Below are 21,063 nucleotides of genomic sequence, written 5' to 3'. Positions count from 1 at the left end.
GGACAATCCTGTATTATAAAGAACAGGTGGCAATCTTCCCTGAGGGTCATCTAATTCCAACCGGCTGCAATGCAGGGATCTTTCGCCCACGGTGGGGCTTGAACCCACGAACCTGAGAGTAAGAGACTCGGCCGCTAATGGTTGGCATCTGCCTGTTCATGCCTCAGGATTCGAGGTGCCTGCTGCTGCCCCTCTGATATTGTCTTAAATCCACACACCTGGGCATGAACTTCTGTGAGAAACGCTCTCATTCTGTCCATAAAGCTTTCCTCGTTTTTGCACTTTCACTGAAACCAAGCAATGAGGATGTGATGGAAGACCCTGAACGAACACAGGGCAGGCCAGACGCCAGCCCTTTCACAAGCGCAAAGGCCCACCCCAAAGTGCGTAACTCAAGCCAGTGAGCCCAGCTGCAAATAACATGTTGTGGGGGTTTGAGAGAGTGCATGTGTATATGCAGGGTGGGAACAAAGATGATGTTGGATATAAAGATAATATGGCATTAGTGACATGGTTAAAAGGAGTATGCAAAAATGATTAAAAAGGAAAGGGGGGAAAGACCAAGGTAATATTATGTCAAATGTATATAAAGTGGTACAAGGGATTAAGTTATAAAGAATAGGTAAAAATTGATGCGAAAAGAGAAGAAAAATTGGAGACATAATAGGTTGAAACATATAATCATAAATGAGGTTTGAAAGAGGGTAAGGATTTGCTGAACTCGATTGTGTAAAGGGGAACACAAAAATGGGAGATGTGAGGAAGTCAAGAAAGAGGGTTATAGAATTATGAAGTTAAAAATTTGATTTTTCTTTCTTTCCAATGTTTATATTGATGTTGTTTTTTGTTCTTTTTTTTCTTGTATTTTCTCTCTTTGGATGTATTTCTTTTTGTTGTATGTCTGTTTTATTTTTCTATTACCTATGTTTCTTTTTATTGTAAAATCTTAATAAATATCTTTTAAAAAAAACAACAACAAAAAAGGAACAAAAAATGCAGCTGTACCTCCGCTCTGGAAACTCCCTGCCCATTGATATTAAGGCAGATCCCTTCACCGTATTGTTTTTGGCACCTGCTAAGAATATTTTCTGTTCAGGCTACCTTACCCAGGCATGGAATGTTGACATGTATTTTATTTTTTAAGCTGCCAGTTTTGATGATTAAGCAGTATCTAAACCCGATTAAATAAAATGAATAGGAAACTGCGGTATGAGATCATTGGCCCATTCAGCTCAGCAATGCCTGCACTGACTGGTTCTCCCAGCCCTTCTTGGAGATTCAGGATTTGAACCCAAAACCTTCTGCATGCAAAGCAGATGCAAATATTGGAATTACACATTCGGAATTCTAAACCCTCCCGGAAGCTGCTGGTTTGGGGCAGGCAATAGGATTACTGTTTAGCAATATATCAGGGGGTGGGGGAGCTTTTTCATCCCCCCAAGGGCTGCATTCCTTAATGGGCGGCCTTGTGGGGGCCAGAGGTGGGCGGGGCCAGAGCTAAAAGAGGGTGGAGCAAGGGATCTGACTCCTTGTCTTTGCACAGCCGGCTACATTCCAGCCAAATGATGTATTGCATTTGTTTGCAAAAAATATGTTCATTAGGCAAAACTGCACACAGAAACCTGTATATTAAGAGAAAAAACACACGTTTGGGTTATTCTTTTTTTTAATTGCAAACTGATCCAGAAATGTGAACTATGGAAAAATGAGAAATGGGGAGAAAACCGGAATTGACCAGTTCAAGCTGGCAGGAAATGCAGTGTTTGGATGCTTGAGTCAGAGGCTTTGCCCATCTAACCCAGCCTTGCACGCTCTGGCTGGCAGCAGCCCCAAAGCTGCTCTTTCCTTGCCCTACTGCCCAAAATCCATTTTTTGTTTAGAGATGATGGGACTTGACATGGGGCCTTCTGCACTCAAAGCATGTATTCTGCGTAGACACGGGCCTAGGATCTTGTGGTCTCTCATGGAGAGAATCAGGCCAAGACTGCCTTTCTTGATGGACGCAGCTCTCCCAGGCATGCAGCAGAGACGCCATGCGCTTTGAACAGAGATGCCGGGACCTTCTACCAGCTTCTAGTTGCAGCTCTGTTGACCAGCCTAGTTCTGTTCCATGTCAATTTTCATGTGCCCAGTCTTTATTCTGTCCCATTTGCTGTGGATTTTACACACAGAGAAAAAGAGCTACATGCTTTCTCAGCACCCCTCCTTTAAAAAGCATCCCATATACATTTTTTTTCATTTTTTTAAAAAATGAAAACTGCATTTCAAAATTTGGAAAAATGTGTAGTCTGTTACAGTACTCTGCAGTTTGTCTGCAGTTACCTTCCCTAAGGACAAAGTGCTCCATCATCTGTCGCTCCATCTCCCATCATCCAGTATAAAAGCCATCCGATTGCTCTCCGACTCTCACAGGCTTCTCTCCCCTGACTTGTGGCAGGGAGTTCCAAAGGCATCGGTTTCTTCAAGGAGTGTTTTCCCCAAGCATCGGAGCCTGGGATTGTCCCAGGTGGCCCGAGAAATGAATCAATGGTTCTCAGCCAGGTATGAAGCTGGACGTCAGAAGTGCCTCGGGGGACTGGACCTGGGTTCACCTGGCACGCAATTCCAGAAGCCACTAGGCACACAAGGGGGAAAGGACTGCTTAATCACAGAATTGCAGGGTAGGAAGGGACCACTAAAGGTCATCGAGCCCAACCTCTGCATCTGACTGGCTGGAACAGCTGCCTATAGTGGAAAGGAAGACTCACAAGGCAGGTGTGGCTATTCTCAGACGCTTACACCTGCTTTTGGTTTGCTGGCTCCGATCTTGAACTGTATCCTGTTTCCAAAAGTGGCTGTTCGGATGCAAAGCAGGAGGTTGGTCATCTTCTTCACTTCCTTGTCCTCAGCACCTACAATTCAGAGGTAGACTGCCTCTGGGGAAGGATGCTCTTTTGCTTGTTTTATTGCTAACCATAGAATCATAGAGTTGGAAGAGACCACAAGGGCCATCGAGTCCAACCCCCTGCCAAGCAGGAAACACCATCAGAGCACTCCTGACATATGGTTGTCAAGCCTCTGCTTAAAGACCTCCAAAGAAGGAGACTCCACCACACTCCTTGGCAGCAAATCCCACTGTTGAACAGCTCTTACTGTCAGAAAGTTCTTCCTAATGTTTAGGTGGAATCTTCTTTCTTGTAGTTTGGAACCATTGCTCCGTGTCCGCTTCTCTGGAGCAGCAGAAAACAACCTTTCTCCCTCCTCTATGTGACATCCTTTTCTATATTTGAACATGGCTATCATATCACCCCTTAACCTCCTCTTCTCCAGGCTAAACATGCCCAGCTCCCTTAGCCGTTCCTCATAAGGCATCGTTTCCAGGCCTTTGACCATTTTGGTTGCCATATTTATTTCCTGCCCGGCAACAAAGTTCTCCTGGCAGTTTGCAATAAACTTTTAAATACAGTGGTACCTTGGCTCTCAAACACCTTGGAACTCAAACAACTTAGAACCCAAACACTGCAAACCCAGAAGTGTGTGTTCCGGTTTGCGAACATTTTTCAGAAGCCGAATGTGCTCCCATTTTGAGTGTTACACTTCTGATTTGAGTGTTACAATGAGGTCTGTCTGTTTTTGGTATTTATTTTGCGTTTTTGTTTCTGCAGCTTTTTTTGGTTTTGTTTCTGTGACTGTTCAGCTACTGAATGATTGATAGATTGTGTGACTGCAGTACGTTGTTGATTGCTTTCATTTTATGGATCAATGGTCTCTAAGATAGTGAAATCCACTTTAAATTGCTGTTTTAGGGGTTGTTTTTAAAAGTCTGGAACGGATTCATCCATTTTGCATTATTTTCTATGGGGAAGCACGCCTTGGTTTTGGAACGCTTTGGTTTTGGAACGGACTTCCAGAACGGGTTAAGTTTGAGAACCAAGGTACCACTGTATAGCTATTATTTCCAGCAATGATTAGGTTCCACCAATTGCTCTCAAATTTGTCCAGCTCTCTTGCAAAGCCGTCTCAGATACCAAAAGTCTGCAGGCTGGCTGGAGTCTCTTCTCTCGGACCTGAAGGCGCTGTGTGCCAGGCCCACCTTTTCCTTTCCTGTCCTGGCTGCTTGGAGACAGAGGTCTGTGCTTACTTGAACATGGGGAGCCAGCCCACAGACTTGTGACGTCCCTGGGCATTCTCTTGAGCCCAGAGACCAGCAGCAACAGACACAGGTAGCCTCAGAGGGAGACAGGAGCCTGATATTGTCCTCATCTCCACGTGGCCACAGGGCGAGAGCTCAGCTCCAGAGGACCACCTTCCTGCCTCGGTCCACGCTCCCAATGTAGGCTCCAGAGGGGCTCCAGGCCACAGCATTCACAGGTGAGCTGGAGGCACATGGACGGAAAACAGAGAGGCACCATGATGACAGATCACACCCACTCCTCACACCATATTAAGAGGGTGCTACATTATTAGGTGGCGTGGCGCTGTGGGTTAAACCACAGAGCCTAGGGCTTGCCGATCAGAAGGTCAGCGGTTTGAATCCCCGCAACGGGGTGAGCTCCCGTTGCTCGGTCCCTGCTCCTGCCAACCTAGCAGTTCCAAAGCACATCAAAAGTGCAAGTAGATAAATAGGTACTACTCCGGCAGGAATGTAAACGGCGTTTCTGTGCGCTGCTCTGGTTTGCCAGAAGCGGCTTAGTCATGCTGGCCACATGACCCGGAAGCTGTACGCTGGCTCCCTTGGCCAATAAAGCGAGATGAGCACCGCAACCCCAGAGTCAGCCACGACTGGACCTAATGGTCAAGAGTCCCTTTACCTTTACAATTGTTATCATATTATTATCATTATTATTATTATTATTATTATTATTATTATTATTATTATCATTAATATACCACCCTATACCACAAATGTCCATAAATTCTAGGCAAAAAAAAGGTAAAGGACCCCTGGACGGTTAAGTCCAGTCAAAGGTGACTACAGGGTTGTGGCGCTCATCTCGCTTTCAGGCCAAGGGAGCCGGTCACAGACAGCTTTCCAGGTCATGTGGCCAGTAGGACTAAACCGCTTCTGGTGCAACGGAACACCGTGACGGAAGCCAGAGTGCACAGAAATGCCGTTTACCTTCTTGCCGGAGCGGTACCTACTTATCTACTAGCACTGGTGTGCTTTCAAACTGCTAAGTTGGCAGGAGCTGGGACAGAGCAATGGGAGCTCACCCCGTTTTGGGGATTCGAACCGCCGACCTTCCGATCAGCAAGCCCAAGTGGCTCAGTGGTTTAGACCACAGCGCCTGGGGGTCTCAGGGCTGTTCGCAGAATAAAATCAAGATCTAAAACCACAAAATACATAGTAAAAATAAAAACAACAACCCAATAGCCCCCCACCAAAAAACCCCAGCATATTTTAACAGGGCACAGGATGTCAATAAGATCAACCAAAAGCCTGGTTAAAAAGGTTAAAAAGGAACATTTTTGCCTGGCGCCTGAAGGTGTATAAGGAAGGCGCCAGGCGAACATCCCTGGGGAGAGCATTCCACAGACGGGGAGCCGCTGCCTTAACACTTTGGGACCAGGTTACCTGTGAGATTGCCTCCCACCGCATGTGGTGACTCAACCACTTCAACTGGTGGAACGTGCACTGCTACAGGCACTGCAAAACACCCGTTCCGCCATGTGGCTGTGGAACTCCCTGCCTCATGATGTCAGGCAGGCGCATTCGCTGTACTTATTACAGTGCCCACTAATAACATTCTTGTTTAGACAAACCTACCTGGATGTTTAGAAAGTCGACGTGTGCTTTAGTTTTTTTAGCCGATGGTTATTTCCATTTGTGAAAGTTTTGCATTATCTCGCTGTTCGTTTTTCTTATTGATATCTTTATTGCTTTTGCTTTGAGGTTGTTTTTATAGTTAAGCTGTCATGCTTCCCTCTAGGATGGCTAAGGGGGGCCAGGACAGGAAAGAGATTTCCTAGAGGACAGTGGCCTTCGATGCCCACCGAGGAGGCCTCGAGCACTGAAGTGCAGGCTGGTTGAAATTGCACAAGTCAAATCATGCAAGTCACATCATCCAAGCAGAGCAGAGACCTTCAAAGCTCTTTAAGCACCAGGTAACCCCAACAGATAGCTCAATTGGTTAGAGCATGGTACTGATAATACCAAGGTTGCAGGTTTGATCCCCGTATGGGACAGCTGAATATTCCTGCATTGCAGGGGGCAGAACTAGATGAATCTCAGATGATCCCTTCCAACTTGGTGATTCTGTGACCTTTTAAGCTCTTTGCCTTGCTTGGATAATTTGACTTGCACATGTTCAACCAGCCTGCCTTCAAGAGCACGCACAGTTAAAGTTAAATGCACATAAGTGGAGACTGTAGTGTACTTTCAGTAGACGACACAGTTCTGTACTCTTGTTAAAGCTAAGTGTGTTGGGGGGGTGACAGCCTGAGAGAAAACGGAGAGGCTCTTTTTTAAAAAAAATAATCCAGATTTTGGTGTACTCCAACCCCTAGAAGGTTCTCACCTGTGTACTCCAGGCAGGCTGGTCTCTAGCTTCCCCGTCTCCATGTTCCACAGGTAGAGAGCGCCGTCTGCGGAGCCAACCAGGGCATAGCTTTTATCGGGGCTGGAGAAAGAGGGAAGGAAAGCCTGTCAATCACTGGGATGAAGGAGAAGAGGGATACCTGGTTCCAGGGCCAGATTTAGGTTTGATGAGGCCCTAAGCTACCAAAGGTAATGGGGCCCTTATATATGTCCAGCTGTCCTTTGTCAATAACAAATTGTCACTGTTTTTTGTGTTGAATATACCCTAATGGGTATCTAAAGCCTTTTGCACATGTTGCCATGCAGCCAGTCCATGCAGAATGTTAAAGTAAAGGTATAGGGTCCAGTTGTGACCAACTCTGGGGTTGCGGCGGTCATCTCGCTTTACTGGCTGAGGGAGCCGGTGTACAGCTTCCGGGTCATGTGGCCAGCATGACTAAGCTGCTTCTGGCGAACCAGAGCAGTGCACAGAAACGCCATTTACCTTCGCGCCGGAGCAGTACCTATTGATCTACTTGCACGTTGACGTGCTTTCAAACTGCTAGGTTGGCAGGAGCAGGGACCGAGCAACAGGAGCTCACCCCGTCGCAGGGATTTGAACCACCGACCTTCTGATCAGCAAGCCCTAGGCTCTGTGGTTTAACCCACAGTGCCACCCGTGTCCCTTTATATATAGAAAGGAGCAAACCAGCGATATTTTAGGGAGCAGGCTAGCAGGCGGGGCCCATGACTTGCATCATAGGAGCCTACACAACGCAAAATACTGTTGCTGTATGTAGGCTTTATTTTATTTGTTTTTTATCTTATATTTTGGAAATTAACATCCAGGTATTTTTTTCCTTTAAATTTTTTTTGGGGCCCCCAAGAGAGTGGGGCCCTAAGCTATAGCTTGTTTGGCTTATACGTAAATCCAGCACTGGTTGTAGTGAAAATCATCTGAAAGTTACCAGGCTGGCTGGGGAAAGCTGGATGATCTACTTACCTGTTTACTCCAAAGTGCCAGACTCACCTGAATACTGCTTTGGTCCCATCGGAACCGCACTTGAATCCCTCAGCCCTATGGAAACAAAAAGGTGGTCGTAAACCCTTGCCAACTCCGTGCAAACAGAAAGTGAGACATCTCATCCAGGTTCACATGTTTCAACGACTTACATACTGGTCAGATTTTCCTGTGATACCCGATAACCAAAGGATCTTAAAAATCCATCCCTGTTAGGAACAGAAATGAGAAACCTGCCTGTGGGTTTGGTTCGGAAACAGGCCGAGCTCTTTCCTCAAACCAAGGAGAAGCCAGAAATTCTTTTCTGGCTTCAACTGCAATCTGAGCTAAAGAATATTTTGGGTGCTTCTAGCCTCTTCTTTGAAGGCAGCAGGCAATTACACTGATAGCTGAGTCCTGGTTGGAAAATATCTTGCCAGCAATTTTAATTCTCAACCTGAGAGGTCCATGTTCAGTTTTGAGTTGGGGTGAAATGAACGACGCGTTGTTTTGGCAGAGGAACGTGCTGAACTCACATCTACAGATACAGAGATGGGGAGGGCATTGCAAGGAAGGGGAGTGGGTGCGAAGATCAACTCTCCTCCAAGCCTGATGGTTCTCTGAAAATGGTCTCCCTTCTTCCATGAGCACAATCAGGATCATGAAGGGCTGGAACTTCCTGGTACCCTCATGTTGTGCAGTTCTGCCATTAAATTTGGAGAGGACTCTCGTTTTTGAGCCAGTTCCTGTGGTCATACTCAAATCTGATGATGCTATTATCTGAGTCTCACATCCTGCCAAGCAGCTGGTCTGAAGGAGTCACAAAAGGTCCTTTTCAGTGGTGGCGCCCTCCCATCAGATGTCAAAGAAAGAAACAACTATCTGACGTTTAGAAGACATCTGAAGGCAGCCCTGTTTAGGGAAGCTTTTAATGACTGATGTTTTAATGTATTTTTAATCTTTTGTTAGAAGCCACCTAGAATGGTTGGACAGCATATAAATAATTTATTATTATTATTATTATTATTATTATTATTATTATTATTATTTTATCCGTGGCACTTATCTGCATGCAAGATTCCCCCCTGTGCAAGCAAGCCATGTTGTGAATGCACACCTGAAACCTACATGATCCTGAAAGTCTTAAGGAAGGCCTGATCCTGCACAGATTCAGCTCTGGCATCCCAACACTGGTAAATGTATGGATGCAGCCCTTGTCACATTCCACCTCAAAACAGGCCTATGTAGGTGGGTCACAATGTTCCCATTTTACAGATGGGAACTGAGGCTGGAATCAAGGTGATGGGCAGCTGGCAAAGTTGAGCCTAATGGGCTCTGTACTGGAAGAGGTAAATATCACCCGTGTCAAAGCAATGATTCTTCAACATCAACTTCGTTGGACTGGTCATGTTGTGCGGATGTCTGATGATCGTCTTCCAAAGCAACTACTCTATTCTGAACTTGAAAATGGAAAGCGTAATGCTGGTGGTCAACAAAAGAGGTTTAAAGACTCTCTCAAGGCAAATCTTCAAAAATGTAGTATAAACACCAACAATTGGGAGACACTTGCCTGCAAGCGCTCCAGTTGGAGAACAGCCTTGACCAAAGGTGTCATGGGCTTTGAAGACACTAAACTGAGGACGCAAGGGAGAAACGTGCTAAGAGAAAGGCACACCTGGCAAATCCACACCGTGATCAACTCCCGCCCGGGAACCAATGTCCCCACTGTGGAAGGACGTGTGGGTCCAGAATTGGCCTCCACAGTCGCTTACGGACTCACTGTTAAAACCGTGTTTATGGAAGACAATCTCACTCGGCTACGAGGGATCGCCAAAGAGAGGGAGCCCTCCCATGTCCAAGCCTGACCTCCTATGGATTTGGCTGAGTGCTGCCCAGGAGCCCGCCATGCCCCCCCCCCCCCGGTCCCTGGCTCCTCACCTGAAGACCTGCCGGATGTTGTGCATTCGAAGGTCGATGACTTTGAGGGCGTTGTCCCTGGAGCAGCTCAGCAGGTGCATCTGATCGGGACTGATGCTCAAGGAGGTCACCCTGCCTTCCACAGGGATCACCTGTGTGCAGCGGGGATCTCTGGAGGAAGAAAATGGCAGGGCGCATTGTGGAGTTACCATGTCGTCATTAAACATCTTGCTGAAATATGAGAGCCCCATCTGGAGTGGCATTCTGCCGGTTTCCAGAGGAGGTGTCCCTATTGGTGCAAGTACTCTGGACCAAAGACTCCTGTTTAAATTGCTGTGTTGTTTTTCATAGGGTTGTTTAATTGCATATTTTAAATTACAGGTGCTTATATTTTAATGTTTTCATGGAATTTCTCCTATCTGTGCATATTTTAATTGCAGGTTTTTACTTTAACGTTTGCAGAACAGTTTTTTAATAAACCGCTTAAACACCTATTTTGGCATTAAGTGGTGTCTAAATGAATGAATTAATTCAGGAATGATGCATAATAATGATTTAAAAACAATAACACCACCAGGCAGTTTATTTAACACTGAGGATTACATACTACAAACATATTAATAGCCAGACAGCTGCAAGCAATTAGTGAACTTGATTTGCATGTAATTAACATAATTTGCATATGGGTAGGCAGCCATGTTGGTCTGCTGTAGTCAAAACAAAATAAAAAAACATTTCTTCCAGTAGCACCTTAGAGACCAACTAAGTTTGTTATTGGTATGAGCTTTCGTATGCATGCACACCTCTTCAGATGATTTGCATAGTAATTCTGGGCATCCTAAAGCTGGTAGACATGAGGAATGTGCTTTCTTGCCATGACATTCCAGCGCTCTGGGTTTTGCGCTGAGACATGTTGGGGGATTTTTGTGGCACCATTCAGGGAACAAAAACTACCACAGAGATATCCACATCTTCAAAAGTAGAGAGTCCATAGCTTGGCTTTTGGAAAACAGGGGATCTGCAGTACTCAGCTAATTGGGAGTCACTGAATTAGGGTCTCCAGGAAGGAGGCAGGCAATGGAAGAGGCAGGGCTGGTAGCTGGGCAGATGAAATGCAGACCCCTAGCATCTCCCTGAGGCAGTGAGAGATTTTACTTTCTTGGGCTCCATGTTCACTGCAGATGGTGACAGCAGTCACGAAATTAAGAGACACCTGCTTCTTGGGAGAAAAGCAATGACAAACCTAGACAGCATCTTCAAAAGCAGAGACATTGCCTTGCCAACAAAGGTCCGTATAGTTAAAGCTCTGGTTTTCCCAGTAGTGATGTATGGAAGTGAGAGCTGGACCATAAAGAAGGCTGATCGCCAAAGAATGGATGCTTTTGAATGATGGTGCTGGAGGAGACTCTTGAGAGTCCTATGGACTGCAAGAAGATCAAACCGATCTATTCTGAAGGAAGTCAGCCTTGAGTGCTCACTGGAAGGACAGATCGTGAAGCTGATGCTCCAAGACTTCCACCTCATGAGAAGAGAAGACCCCCTGGAAAAGACCCTGATGTTGGGGGAAATGGAGGGCGCAAGGAGAAGGGGACGACAGAGGACGAGATGGTGGGACAGTGTTCTCGAAGCGACCAGCATGAGTTTGACCAAACTGCGGGAGGCAGTGGAAGACAGGAGGGCCTGGCGTGCTCTGGTCCAGGGGGTCACGAAGAGTCGGACACGACTAAACAACTAAACAACAACAACAACAAACTTAACCTAATACACTGTTTATAAAAATTAATTCCAATTTTAATGGCATTTGGAATTCACTTTTTGAATGTTTTGATTGTTTTTACTAACAGTTGCATTGTTTTACTCTGTTTGTTAACCTGACATATTTGGGTTGTAAACCGCTTTGAGGTTTGTTTGTTTTTACGATCAAGCTGTATATCAATTTTGTAAAGAAATCATGTTCTTGTGCACCTCCCATTCATTTCTATGGAGCTTTTGCTGAAAAAGTTCCTGTATCCTTGGTTAAAAGGTTTTTTAAACGACTAAACAACAAAAGCATCTCCCTGGCTCAAAGGCCGTCACACACAGACCTTTTCTTTCCAGGTAAAGATCTCTCTCCTCTGTGAGAATGGCACTCTGAGCTCATAGGGATGCAGGCAAAATAGCAGGACATCCATTAGCATCCTGACCTTCCTGATTCACAGAACAAGAGCTCAGTAACAAAGGAGAGGCGGTTGGGGGGGTCACACGCAGTACAGACCCGTCAAAGGACAGCAGCTATAAATAGGGAAGGCAAGGCACGGAAATAGCAGCAGCAGTAACAGCAACCTGTTGCTTGTCTGTTAAGAGGCTGGTGGGGAAGGGAAGAGATTTTGCGGCCCTCAGAGACTTGTAGAGTTGGAAGGGTGCCCCAGCGGTCATCTAGTCCAACCCCCTGCAGTACAGGGATTCCAAGTTAGAGGGAATTGCTTAGGGAGGTTTGTTGAGGGGTCAGGTTTTAATTTCAGAGGTCTTAAGCAGTGATTTACGAGAGGAAGGAGGGTCTTCAGCTCTAAGGCTCATTTCAAGGCAAGTTTTTTGCTCTATAATCAACTCTCAGTACTTGTTTTTATCCCTCTCTTCTGTTGTACAGTCATACCTCGGGTTAAAGTTGCTTCAGGTTGAGTGTTTTCGGGTTGTCCTCCGCGGCGACCCGGAAGTAACGGAATGCGTAACTTCCGGGTTTTGCTGCTCGCACATGCGCAGATGCTCAAAATGATGTAACGCGCATGCGCAGAAGTGGCGAATCGCGACCCACGAACGCGCAGACGCGGGTTGCGTTCGCTTCAGGATGTGAACGGGGCACCAGAACGGATCCTGTTCGCATCCAGAGATACCAGTGTACTTTTTAACTTTTTTTAATGCTTCCTCTAGTGCTGCGTCTTGTTGTTTTAATATTGTTTTATCTTGTTATTTTACTGCTCTAACTCCCCCATATTGTGAGGCTGCAAGAAGCTGGGCTGGGCTGGGTTGAGCACCTTGCCAGGCACTGCCAAATGAAAGGTCATGTCAAACTTTATTAGAGACAAGCTATAAATTAAGGAAGAGAAACACCCTAATCGTCAGAGTTGCCAGCGAGCCCAAGTGGCAGCTACAGTGAACCCCCAAAGTGTTTTTTTCTGCTGGATGGCACTGACTCTGGCCCTGTAAATTCAAGGCCAATGTATTTGGAGATAATTGACTTCAGCAAACCGTCGATAACCAACTATATTTACTATGGTACGTACTAGAAAGATCTGTAAAGATCTGGGAATCATGCCAGTCCCGTTAATCAGTTCCCCAGAAGGAGACAGAGTAAAATTACTCATTATTTTCTTCAAAAGGAAGAGAGAAAGAGGGACCTCAACAGGTTAATCTTAGATGAGGTTATTCCTCCGCCTCCCACTGTGCTGGATTGGTCAACTCAGCTTAAAGAGCTCCACATGATCCTGAGAATATAAACAACTCAATAAGCCTGACCCAAGAACCAGGGGTTTTAATTTTGCTGTTACCCATAGAAATGTTTTTATATCTTATTATGAGTTAGGTGGGGATTATTTCACTTTTGGTTTTATTTCTTGCTTATGACTACTTTGCTTATAGTTTTGTAATTATGCCCATGTGTCCATGTTGTAAGCTGCCTCAAGCATAGTTTTAACTATGGAAAGGAAGCAGACAAATAATAATAGCACCAAACCACCAAACCACCAAACAATAATAGCACCAAACCACTCTTTGACCCAGCCAAGAACAAAGACAGCAGCAGTAATAAATGAGAGGCAGGGCAGGGATAGAGGGTGGCGCTGTAGTCTAAACCACTGAGCCTCTTGGACTTGCCGATCAGAAGATCGGCCGTTTGAATCCCTGCGACGGGGTGAGATCCCGTTGCTCGGTCCCTGCTCCTGCCAACCTAGCAGTTCGAAAGGATGTCAAAGTGCAAGTAGATAAATAGGTACCGCTCTGGCGGGAAGGTAAACGGCGTTTCTGTGCACTCTGGATTCCGTCACACTGTTCTGTTGTGCCAGAAGCGGTTTAGTCCTGCTGGCCACGTGACTTGGAAAGCTGTCTGTGGACAAACGCCAGCTCCCTCAACCTGAAAGCGAGATGAGCGCCACAACCCCATAGTCGCCTTTGACTGGACTTAACCGTACAGGGATCCTTTACCTTTACGAGCCTTGGCACGTTGAAGACTAACAAACGTATCATAGAATAAGCTCCCAGTACGTACATTGGCTCCCAGTACGTTTCCGAGCACAATTCAAAGTGTTGGTGCTGACCTTTAAAGCCCTAAATGGCCAGTATACCTGAAGGAGCGTTTCCACCCCCATCATTCAGCCCCGGCACTGAGGTCCAGCTCCGAGGGCCTTCTGGCAGTTCCCTCCCTGTGAGAAGTGAGGCTACAGGGAACCAGGCAGAGGGCCTTCTCGGTGGTGGCGCCTACCCAGTAGGAACGCCCTCCCACCAGATGTCAAGGAAATAAACAACTACCTGACTTTTAGAAGACATCTGAAGGCAGCCCTGTTTAGGGAAGCTTTTAATGTTTGATGGATTACTGTATTTTAATATTTTGTTGGAAGCCGCCCAGAGTGGCCAGGGAAGTCCAGCCAGATGGACGGGGTATAAAGAATAAATTTATTATTATTATTATTATTATTATTAGTAGTAGTAGTAGTAGTAGTAGTAGTAGTAGTAGTATTAGTATTAGATGGGAGCATCAGATGCATCATAAACAGGGAATCTTGAAAATAAATAGAGCTCTGATGCTGGATGAGAATGAAGACCCATCTAAACCTGCATCCATTTCTTACCGGGCTGACCAGATGCAATGAGAAATATGGAAAAAATGAGAGGGGGTCTCAGTCCCCTTTTGAGCAGATGGCGAAAGCCCAGCAGCCCTCATTCCGACAAGCTGGAAGAAAGAGCATGAAGATGGAGCCTAGATCTTCATTGGGAAGACAGTGGACAAGATGCAGAAACCAGCAGTACCAAATAACTGCGGTTCTGCATTCCAAAGAAATCAGTCTTTCATTGTGACACTCTGGAACTCCCTGCCTATTGACATTACCGTTCTCTTTTTGGCCCTTGCTTTTGGTTGGACAAAGCCTAGCCAGACATGTAGAATGCTTGCTTTTAGTTTACTGCTTATTTTATCATTTCAGTTGCTTTTACCAAACATTCATTGTTTTATTCTCTTTGTAAACCATTTTGATGCATTTTTTTAAAAAAAATAACTGTCAGCTGGTGTGCAGGTTTTACCAAGTAAAACAATGTAATGAAAAAAAAATTGGTGCCACAACTGAAAAGGCCCCGCCAAACGACAAGGCGCAACCCTGGTTGCATCATCATCTGGCTGCTTGGTGGGCTCACCTGCTGTCCCAGAAACGGATGGTCTTGTCGTGATGTCCACTGATGATGAAGGTGTCGCAACACACAATATCGTTGCAATAGGAGAAGACGTCAATGGTTCTGTAGCCTGCCAGAAAAGCCATAGACAGTTGCATCAGGGAAAGGAGATGGGCCTCTGGATAGGTAACTACACAACCGGGATGCAGCCAGATATGGATTGAAGCTCTGTTGACGGGTGGTTCCTCAGACCAGATGGCTGAGAGGTTGCCTGCTCTAGATGGGGTTAAGTTTCCCCTGAAGGAGCAGGTTCATCGCTTGGGGGTCCTCCTGGATCCTTTGCTGTCGCTTAAGGTTCAAGTCGTCTCAGTGGCCCAGAGTACTTTCCATCAGCTTTGGCTGGTGGCCCAGATACGCCCCTATCAGGGGTGTATCTAACTACTGTTGATAGGCTAACTACAGGGATAGGCTAACTACTGTTGTCTATGCTCTGGTGACCTCAAGGTTAGAATCATAGAATCATAGAATCCTAGAGTTGGAAGAGACCACAAGGGCCATCGAGTCCAACCCCCTGCCAAGCAGGAAACACCATCAGAGCACTCCTGACATATGGTTGTCCAGCCTCTGCTTAAAGACCTCCAAAGAAGGAGACTCCACCACCCTCTTTGGCAGCAAATTCCACTGTCGAACAGCTCTTACTGTCAGGAAGTTCTTCCTCATGTTTAGGTGGAATCTTTTTTCTTGTAGTTTGGAACCATTGCTCCGTGTCCGCTTCTCTGGAGCAGCAGAAAACAACCTTTCTCCCTCCTCTATGTGACATCCTTTTCTATATTTGAACATGGCTATCATATCACTCCTTAACCTCCTCTTCTCCAGGCTAAACATGCCCAGCTTGTTTAGATTACCTTAGATTACTGCGTTATACCTAGGGCTGCCTCTGAAAAAGGTTGGGAAACTTCAGCTGGTGCAGAACTCAGAGGCCAGGTTGCTCACCAGAGCAAGACGGTTTGAGCATATTGCACCAATCCTGGTCCAACTGCACTGGCTACCGATTCGTTTCCAGGCCCAATTCAAAGTGCTGGTTTTGACCTATAAAGCCTTAAATGGCTCAGGACTGCAATACCTCAAGGACCGCCTCTTCCCATATGAACCTACCCGGACCCTGAGATCACCTTCTGAGGCCCTCCTTCGTGTGCCTCCTCCTTGAGAGGTCCGGAGGGTGGCAACACGAGAGCGGGGCCTTCTCTGCAGTGGCTCCCCGTCAGTGGAATGCTCTCCCCAGGGAAGTTTGCCTGGCGCCATCATTGTACACCTTTAGGCACCAGGCAAAAACATTCCTTTTCAACCAGGCCTTTGCCTGACTTGATCTACATCCTGCCCCCCCCTTTTTTTTTAAAAAAAAAATGCTGCCTCCTTGGGAGTTTTTTTTATTGGGTTGTTGGTTTTGATTTTATGTATTTGATGGCGGAAATGACTGGCAGAATCCGAGACCAGGGAGAAGAGTCAGTGGAAGAAGATTGGAAAAAATTGTTTACAGAAATATTGTAAAATTAAGCAGCTTTAGAAAAATGGTGGAATGAAGTTATATGGCTTTGGCAGAAATGTTATAAGGAATTAGGTACAGATAGATTGTTAATGTATTAAAGGGAAAAAACTAGGTCAGAATATGTTAAGATAAATTACAGGACAGAAAACAGAGGAAGATGGAAAGGAATTGCTGAAACAGTTAATTGAAGTGGAATACAAAAAGGGAGGCATGAGGAAGTCGATGAAACAAGTGTATGAAAGTTAAGATTGAAAATATTGGAAGTGTTTTTAATTGTTTTTGTTTTGTTTTGTTAATTCAATGTTCTATGTTGTGTTTTTGTTTATGTTTTTGGTATTGTATTATATTGTTTTGTTTAAAATTTCTTTCTTTCTTTTTGTAATCTTTAAACTCATAATAAATATTATTTTTAAAAAAATGATTTTATGTATTTGATATTTTATGTGAACCGCCCTGACACCTTCGAGTATAGGGCGGTATAGAAATTTAATAATAATAATGATGATGATGTGCTGCTGGATCAGGGCCCTCCATCCCCACAGGAAGAGCTGGCCATCACTTACACGCCCCTTTGGTCAAATCCCACTCCTTCACTGTCCTGTCCCGGCTGCCTGTCACAGCTTGGTGCCGGGTGGCTCTGAACCTGGCCGCCGTCACTTTGTCCGTGTGCCCCGTCAGAACCTCCTAGGCAAGAGAAGAGTTTGGGGCGTTAAGAGATTAGTTGCTTTTTAGTGCTATTGGGCATGAAGAATGGAAGCTCTGAGAACATAAGAAGCTAAGAGGACCCTGCTGGATCAGGCCAACGGTGCACCTAGTCCAGGGCCCTGTTCTCACAGTGGCCAACCAGAGACCCATTGCGGAAGGACTGCCTCTTTCCATATGAACCCACCCAGACCCTGAGATCACCTTCTGAGGCCCCCCTTCGTGTGCCTCCTCCCTGAGAAGTCTGGAGGGTGGCAACATGAGAACAGGGCCTTCTCTGTAGTTCCTTTTCAACCAGGCATTTGATTGACCTGACATTTTAAAATGTGGTTCTTTTTTTAAAGGGGGGGGGTTGTTACTAGGTTGCTGTTTTTATTTTGATTGTATATATATTGTGGCTTCATATTCTGATTTTGTTCTGTGAACCACCCTGAGACCTCTGGGTATAGGGCGGTATATAAATTTGATTAATAAATAAATAACACAAACAGAATTTGTGCATAGCCCTCCTGGCTAGTGGCCATCAACAGCCCTCTCCTCCTCCATGAATTTGTTTAATCCTCTTTTCAAGCCATTCATGTTGGTGGCCATCACTGCCTCCTGTGGCAGGGAGTTCCATAGTTTAAACAAGCACCGCGTTAAGTACTGCCTTTTATCTCCGACATTCAGCTTCACTGGGTGCCCATGAGTTCTAGCGTTACAAGGAAGGGAGGAAAACTTTTCTCTATCTTTTTTTCTCCAGGCCAGGCACAATTTTGTAAACCTTGAAAAACCGATCTCCGCAGCTGAATTGGAGCAAATGGCAATTCAGCTTTTCCATGGACTGCCATTTGCTCCGATTCCACAATAAAGAGTGGGTTCAGATTCCTTCATCGGCCCTGAAACTTGGCTTAATAGTTTCCCATCGCACAAATGCACCCCTCCGCCACAAGCGAAAGGAACCCAGCTGATCTCACCTTGAAACGGCAGTCGTCAACCTTCCACAGCTGAGCAGCATTGTTGTATGTAGCAGCCAAGACGTGAAATCCCTGCCGGGGAGAGAAAGAGAGAGAGAGGTTGGAGAGTAATCAGACCAGCCACCTCTGCTCTGCCCTGGCTGTGGGACTTGGCTCGGCACTGGGATTGTTTCAAGATCTGTAAGACGGGCAAGTGGGGCTGAACCGAAACGACTCACAAAAAATGTTTCCCCTAGTAGTCCAGGATTAAAAGCAGGAATGGACAGAACTGCACAGCCTCGTTAATGCATTTTTTAAAACAAGTCTGCTTCAGTCACTACTTTTACTTTGAAGAGATATTGAACACAGTAAAATAAAAAAAATAAGCTGCTGGCTGAACCCGCTCTGCAGAAGCGTGTGGGGTCTCTGTATATATTCAGCTACCCCCCACTATCATGGTAGCTGCCAGTGAGCGGCAACCATTTTGAATTCCCCAAAATTCAGAAAGCACCTTGGAACAGGGACTTTGGGGGGAAAGAAAATGGCAATCGCCACTGTTTTTGATTTTGCAAGCCACTGCCGAACTGATATTACCCTTGCTGGTACCTTTCCTGGGAAAACCAGAGGCTCACTATGTCAGGTTCCTACTGGAAGACCGAACAAACACTAGAACAGGGGTCTGCAACCCGCGGCTCCGGAGCCGCATGTGGCTCTTTTACACCTTTGCCGCGGCTCCGGGGCGGATACTAGCGAGGGGAGGAGGCGCATTGTGTGCCCCGACACTCCCCACTGTGGCGGGCGCTGTACTGGCTGTGACGTCGCACGGGGGCGGTGCATGCGTTAGTCACGCACCGTCCCAACGTCCCCTTCCCGCCCGCCCGCCCACTACATTGTAAGGGGCATGTACGCTGGTCACTGCATTGAAAGGAGGCATGTACGCTGGTCACTGTTTTGAAGGGGAGTGAAGAACACACACACACAAAAAGGTAACTTGTTAATTTAACGTTTATTTCTATGAGGAGGAGTAATTCTGAGGGGTCAAACAAATAAATAATTTAAAAAAGTGACAAAAAAGTTATTTTTATAATGACGAGTTTTGCGGCTCCCAGTTTTTTTTCCTTCGGAAACGGGTCCAAGTGGCTCTTTTTGTCTTAAAGGTTGCAGACCCCTGGACTAGAACATTAGCAGTGGCGAAGTTTTTATCAGTGGTTGCAAGAACCAATGATCCCTATCTTTAAGTCTGAACAGAATGCTTGTTTAACCTGGAGGTAGGCTGTCTGAATTGTGCATTGCTTTGTAACGATTTGTTGGGTCTCTGGATTGATTGATTGATTGATTGATTTTGATTTTGTTCTGCAAACCACCCTGAGACCTCCAGGTATATAAATTCAAATAACAACAACAACAACAATATCAATTTGCAATGGATTCTGTAAGTTAAGCTGGGTAATGAGGCCCTTCTGCATGTCTGTCCCCCTGAAGCTCTTGCCATTCCACGGAAATTGATATTTCCCCACGTTCTAGGAGTACGAGGGAAGCCGACATCTCTCCATCTGCTTAGTCCACCCTTCCTGCTCTCATGTCGAACCGCATTGCAGGGGGTTGGACTAGATGACACTCGAGGTCCCCCTCAAACTCTATGATTCTAAGAGGAGAACTCATTGTGGGGAGCAGAGCCCCCTTTTGGAGGGGGAGGGCTTCCTTCTGTACTTCTCCCTGCTTCTTTTCCAACAGCCTAGCACAGTGGGGTCCAAACTTTTTTCAAAGAGGGCCAGATTTGATGAAGTGAAGGGTCGTGAGGGCCAACCAAAGGGCCGACCAAAGATGTTAACCTTTTTTTAGGATTTTACTCCAGGAAATAAACTGTAAATTGCCACAGGGGCCAGATTAAACTGGCCGGCCGGCTGGATTCGGCCCCCGAAACAGACTTTGGACATGCCTGGCCTAGCATTTTGTTTGACTTTTGGGACGGCCATTCATCCCACTAATGAGCTTGGAAAAGTTCATTCTGCAGTCCCTTCCGCCAGGCGGCTGCAGCTCCTCCCTGCCTTTGGTTCTTATCTTAGGAGGATGAGAAATCTCTTTTGGTGGGGTGGGAATGATGATTGCAAAGGACCGCGTTGGCATGGCAACAGCCTCCGCAGGAAGCCCCGTGCTGCCCCCTGGTGGACGTGGGCAGGAAACACCCCCTTCCAAAGAGCCCCCACTGGAAACTGTCTCACACCAGGAGTTCAGCCCTTCCATAATATTTGGGCACTGCACGCTCCGAATACCAGGGGCAATAATAATAATAATAATAATACTTTATTATTTATACCCCACCCATCTGGCTGGGTTTCCCCAGCCACTCTGGGCGGCTTCCAACAAAACACTAAATACAATGACCTATTAAACATTAAAAGTTTCCCTAAACAGGGCTGCCTTCAGATGTCTTCTAAAAGTCAGATAGTTTATTTCCTTGACATCTGGTGGGAGGGCATTCCACAGGGCGGGTGCCACCACCGAGAAGGCCCTCTGCCTGGTTCCCTGTAACTTGGCTTCTCGCAGTGAGGGAACCGCCAGAAGGCCCTTGGAGCTGGACCTCAGTGTCCGGGCAGAACGATGGGGATGGGGACGCTCCTTCAGGTATACTGGACCGGGGCCATTTAGGGCTTTAAAGGTCAGCACACTATGGCAGAGAGAGGGTCTTTTCCTTCTTCTGTTACCTGATCTGTCAAAATGACAATGCTAACAGAGTGTGGCTCGATCCCTATAAGTTGGAGGTACAGTTGGTAGGCAGTTCCTAGAATAATAGAATCACATGTTTGTAGAGTTGGACGGGACCACAGGGGTCATTTCATCCAACCCCCTGAAATGCAGGAATCTTTTGGCAAACACTGGGCTCCAATCCACGACCCTGAGGTTAAGAGCCTCACAATTTACCATGGGGACAAATAATTAGACAGGCGGTGTTCAGTCTAGACCAGGCCACACTCGCCTTTAAAATAGCAAGGTTGCAGCTGAGAGGTAATGTTTGATCTACCCCTGACTCTCTGTCCTGTGCTTATGATAATCTTTTTTATTCTTGCGAATGATGCTGCTTTCTTTCTTTTTTTAAAAAAATATTTTTTAT

General features: G+C 46.1%; 1 protein-coding gene across 2 annotated transcripts in view; it reads right to left on the bottom strand.

Moving 5' to 3' along the window:
* Positions 1-4,019: 4,019 nt before the first annotated feature.
* The window catches only part of ATG16L2 (autophagy related 16 like 2), a 50,490-nt gene continuing 33,446 nt past the window's right edge, over positions 4,020-21,063 (bottom strand). For both annotated transcript variants that reach the window (XM_081860435.1, XM_081860436.1), the window contains 7 exons: positions 17,973-18,044; positions 16,878-16,998; positions 14,793-14,898; positions 9,435-9,584; positions 7,527-7,574; positions 6,498-6,599; positions 4,020-4,355 (listed from right to left, as the gene is read on the bottom strand). In XM_081860435.1, coding sequence (XP_081716561.1) covers positions 4,268-4,355; positions 6,498-6,599; positions 7,527-7,574; positions 9,435-9,584; positions 14,793-14,898; positions 16,878-16,998; positions 17,973-18,044 — 687 coding nt within the window. In that variant the 3' untranslated portion in view covers positions 4,020-4,267. The remainder of the gene's footprint in view (positions 4,356-6,497; positions 6,600-7,526; positions 7,575-9,434; positions 9,585-14,792; positions 14,899-16,877; positions 16,999-17,972; positions 18,045-21,063) is intronic.

This window comes from Podarcis erhardii (assembly GCF_964252035.2).
Source record: "Podarcis erhardii genome assembly, chromosome: 4".
NCBI lineage: Eukaryota > Metazoa > Chordata > Lepidosauria > Squamata > Lacertidae > Podarcis > Podarcis erhardii.
Note: the sequence above shows the minus strand (reverse complement) of the source record. Positions and strands in the feature narration are given on the sequence as shown.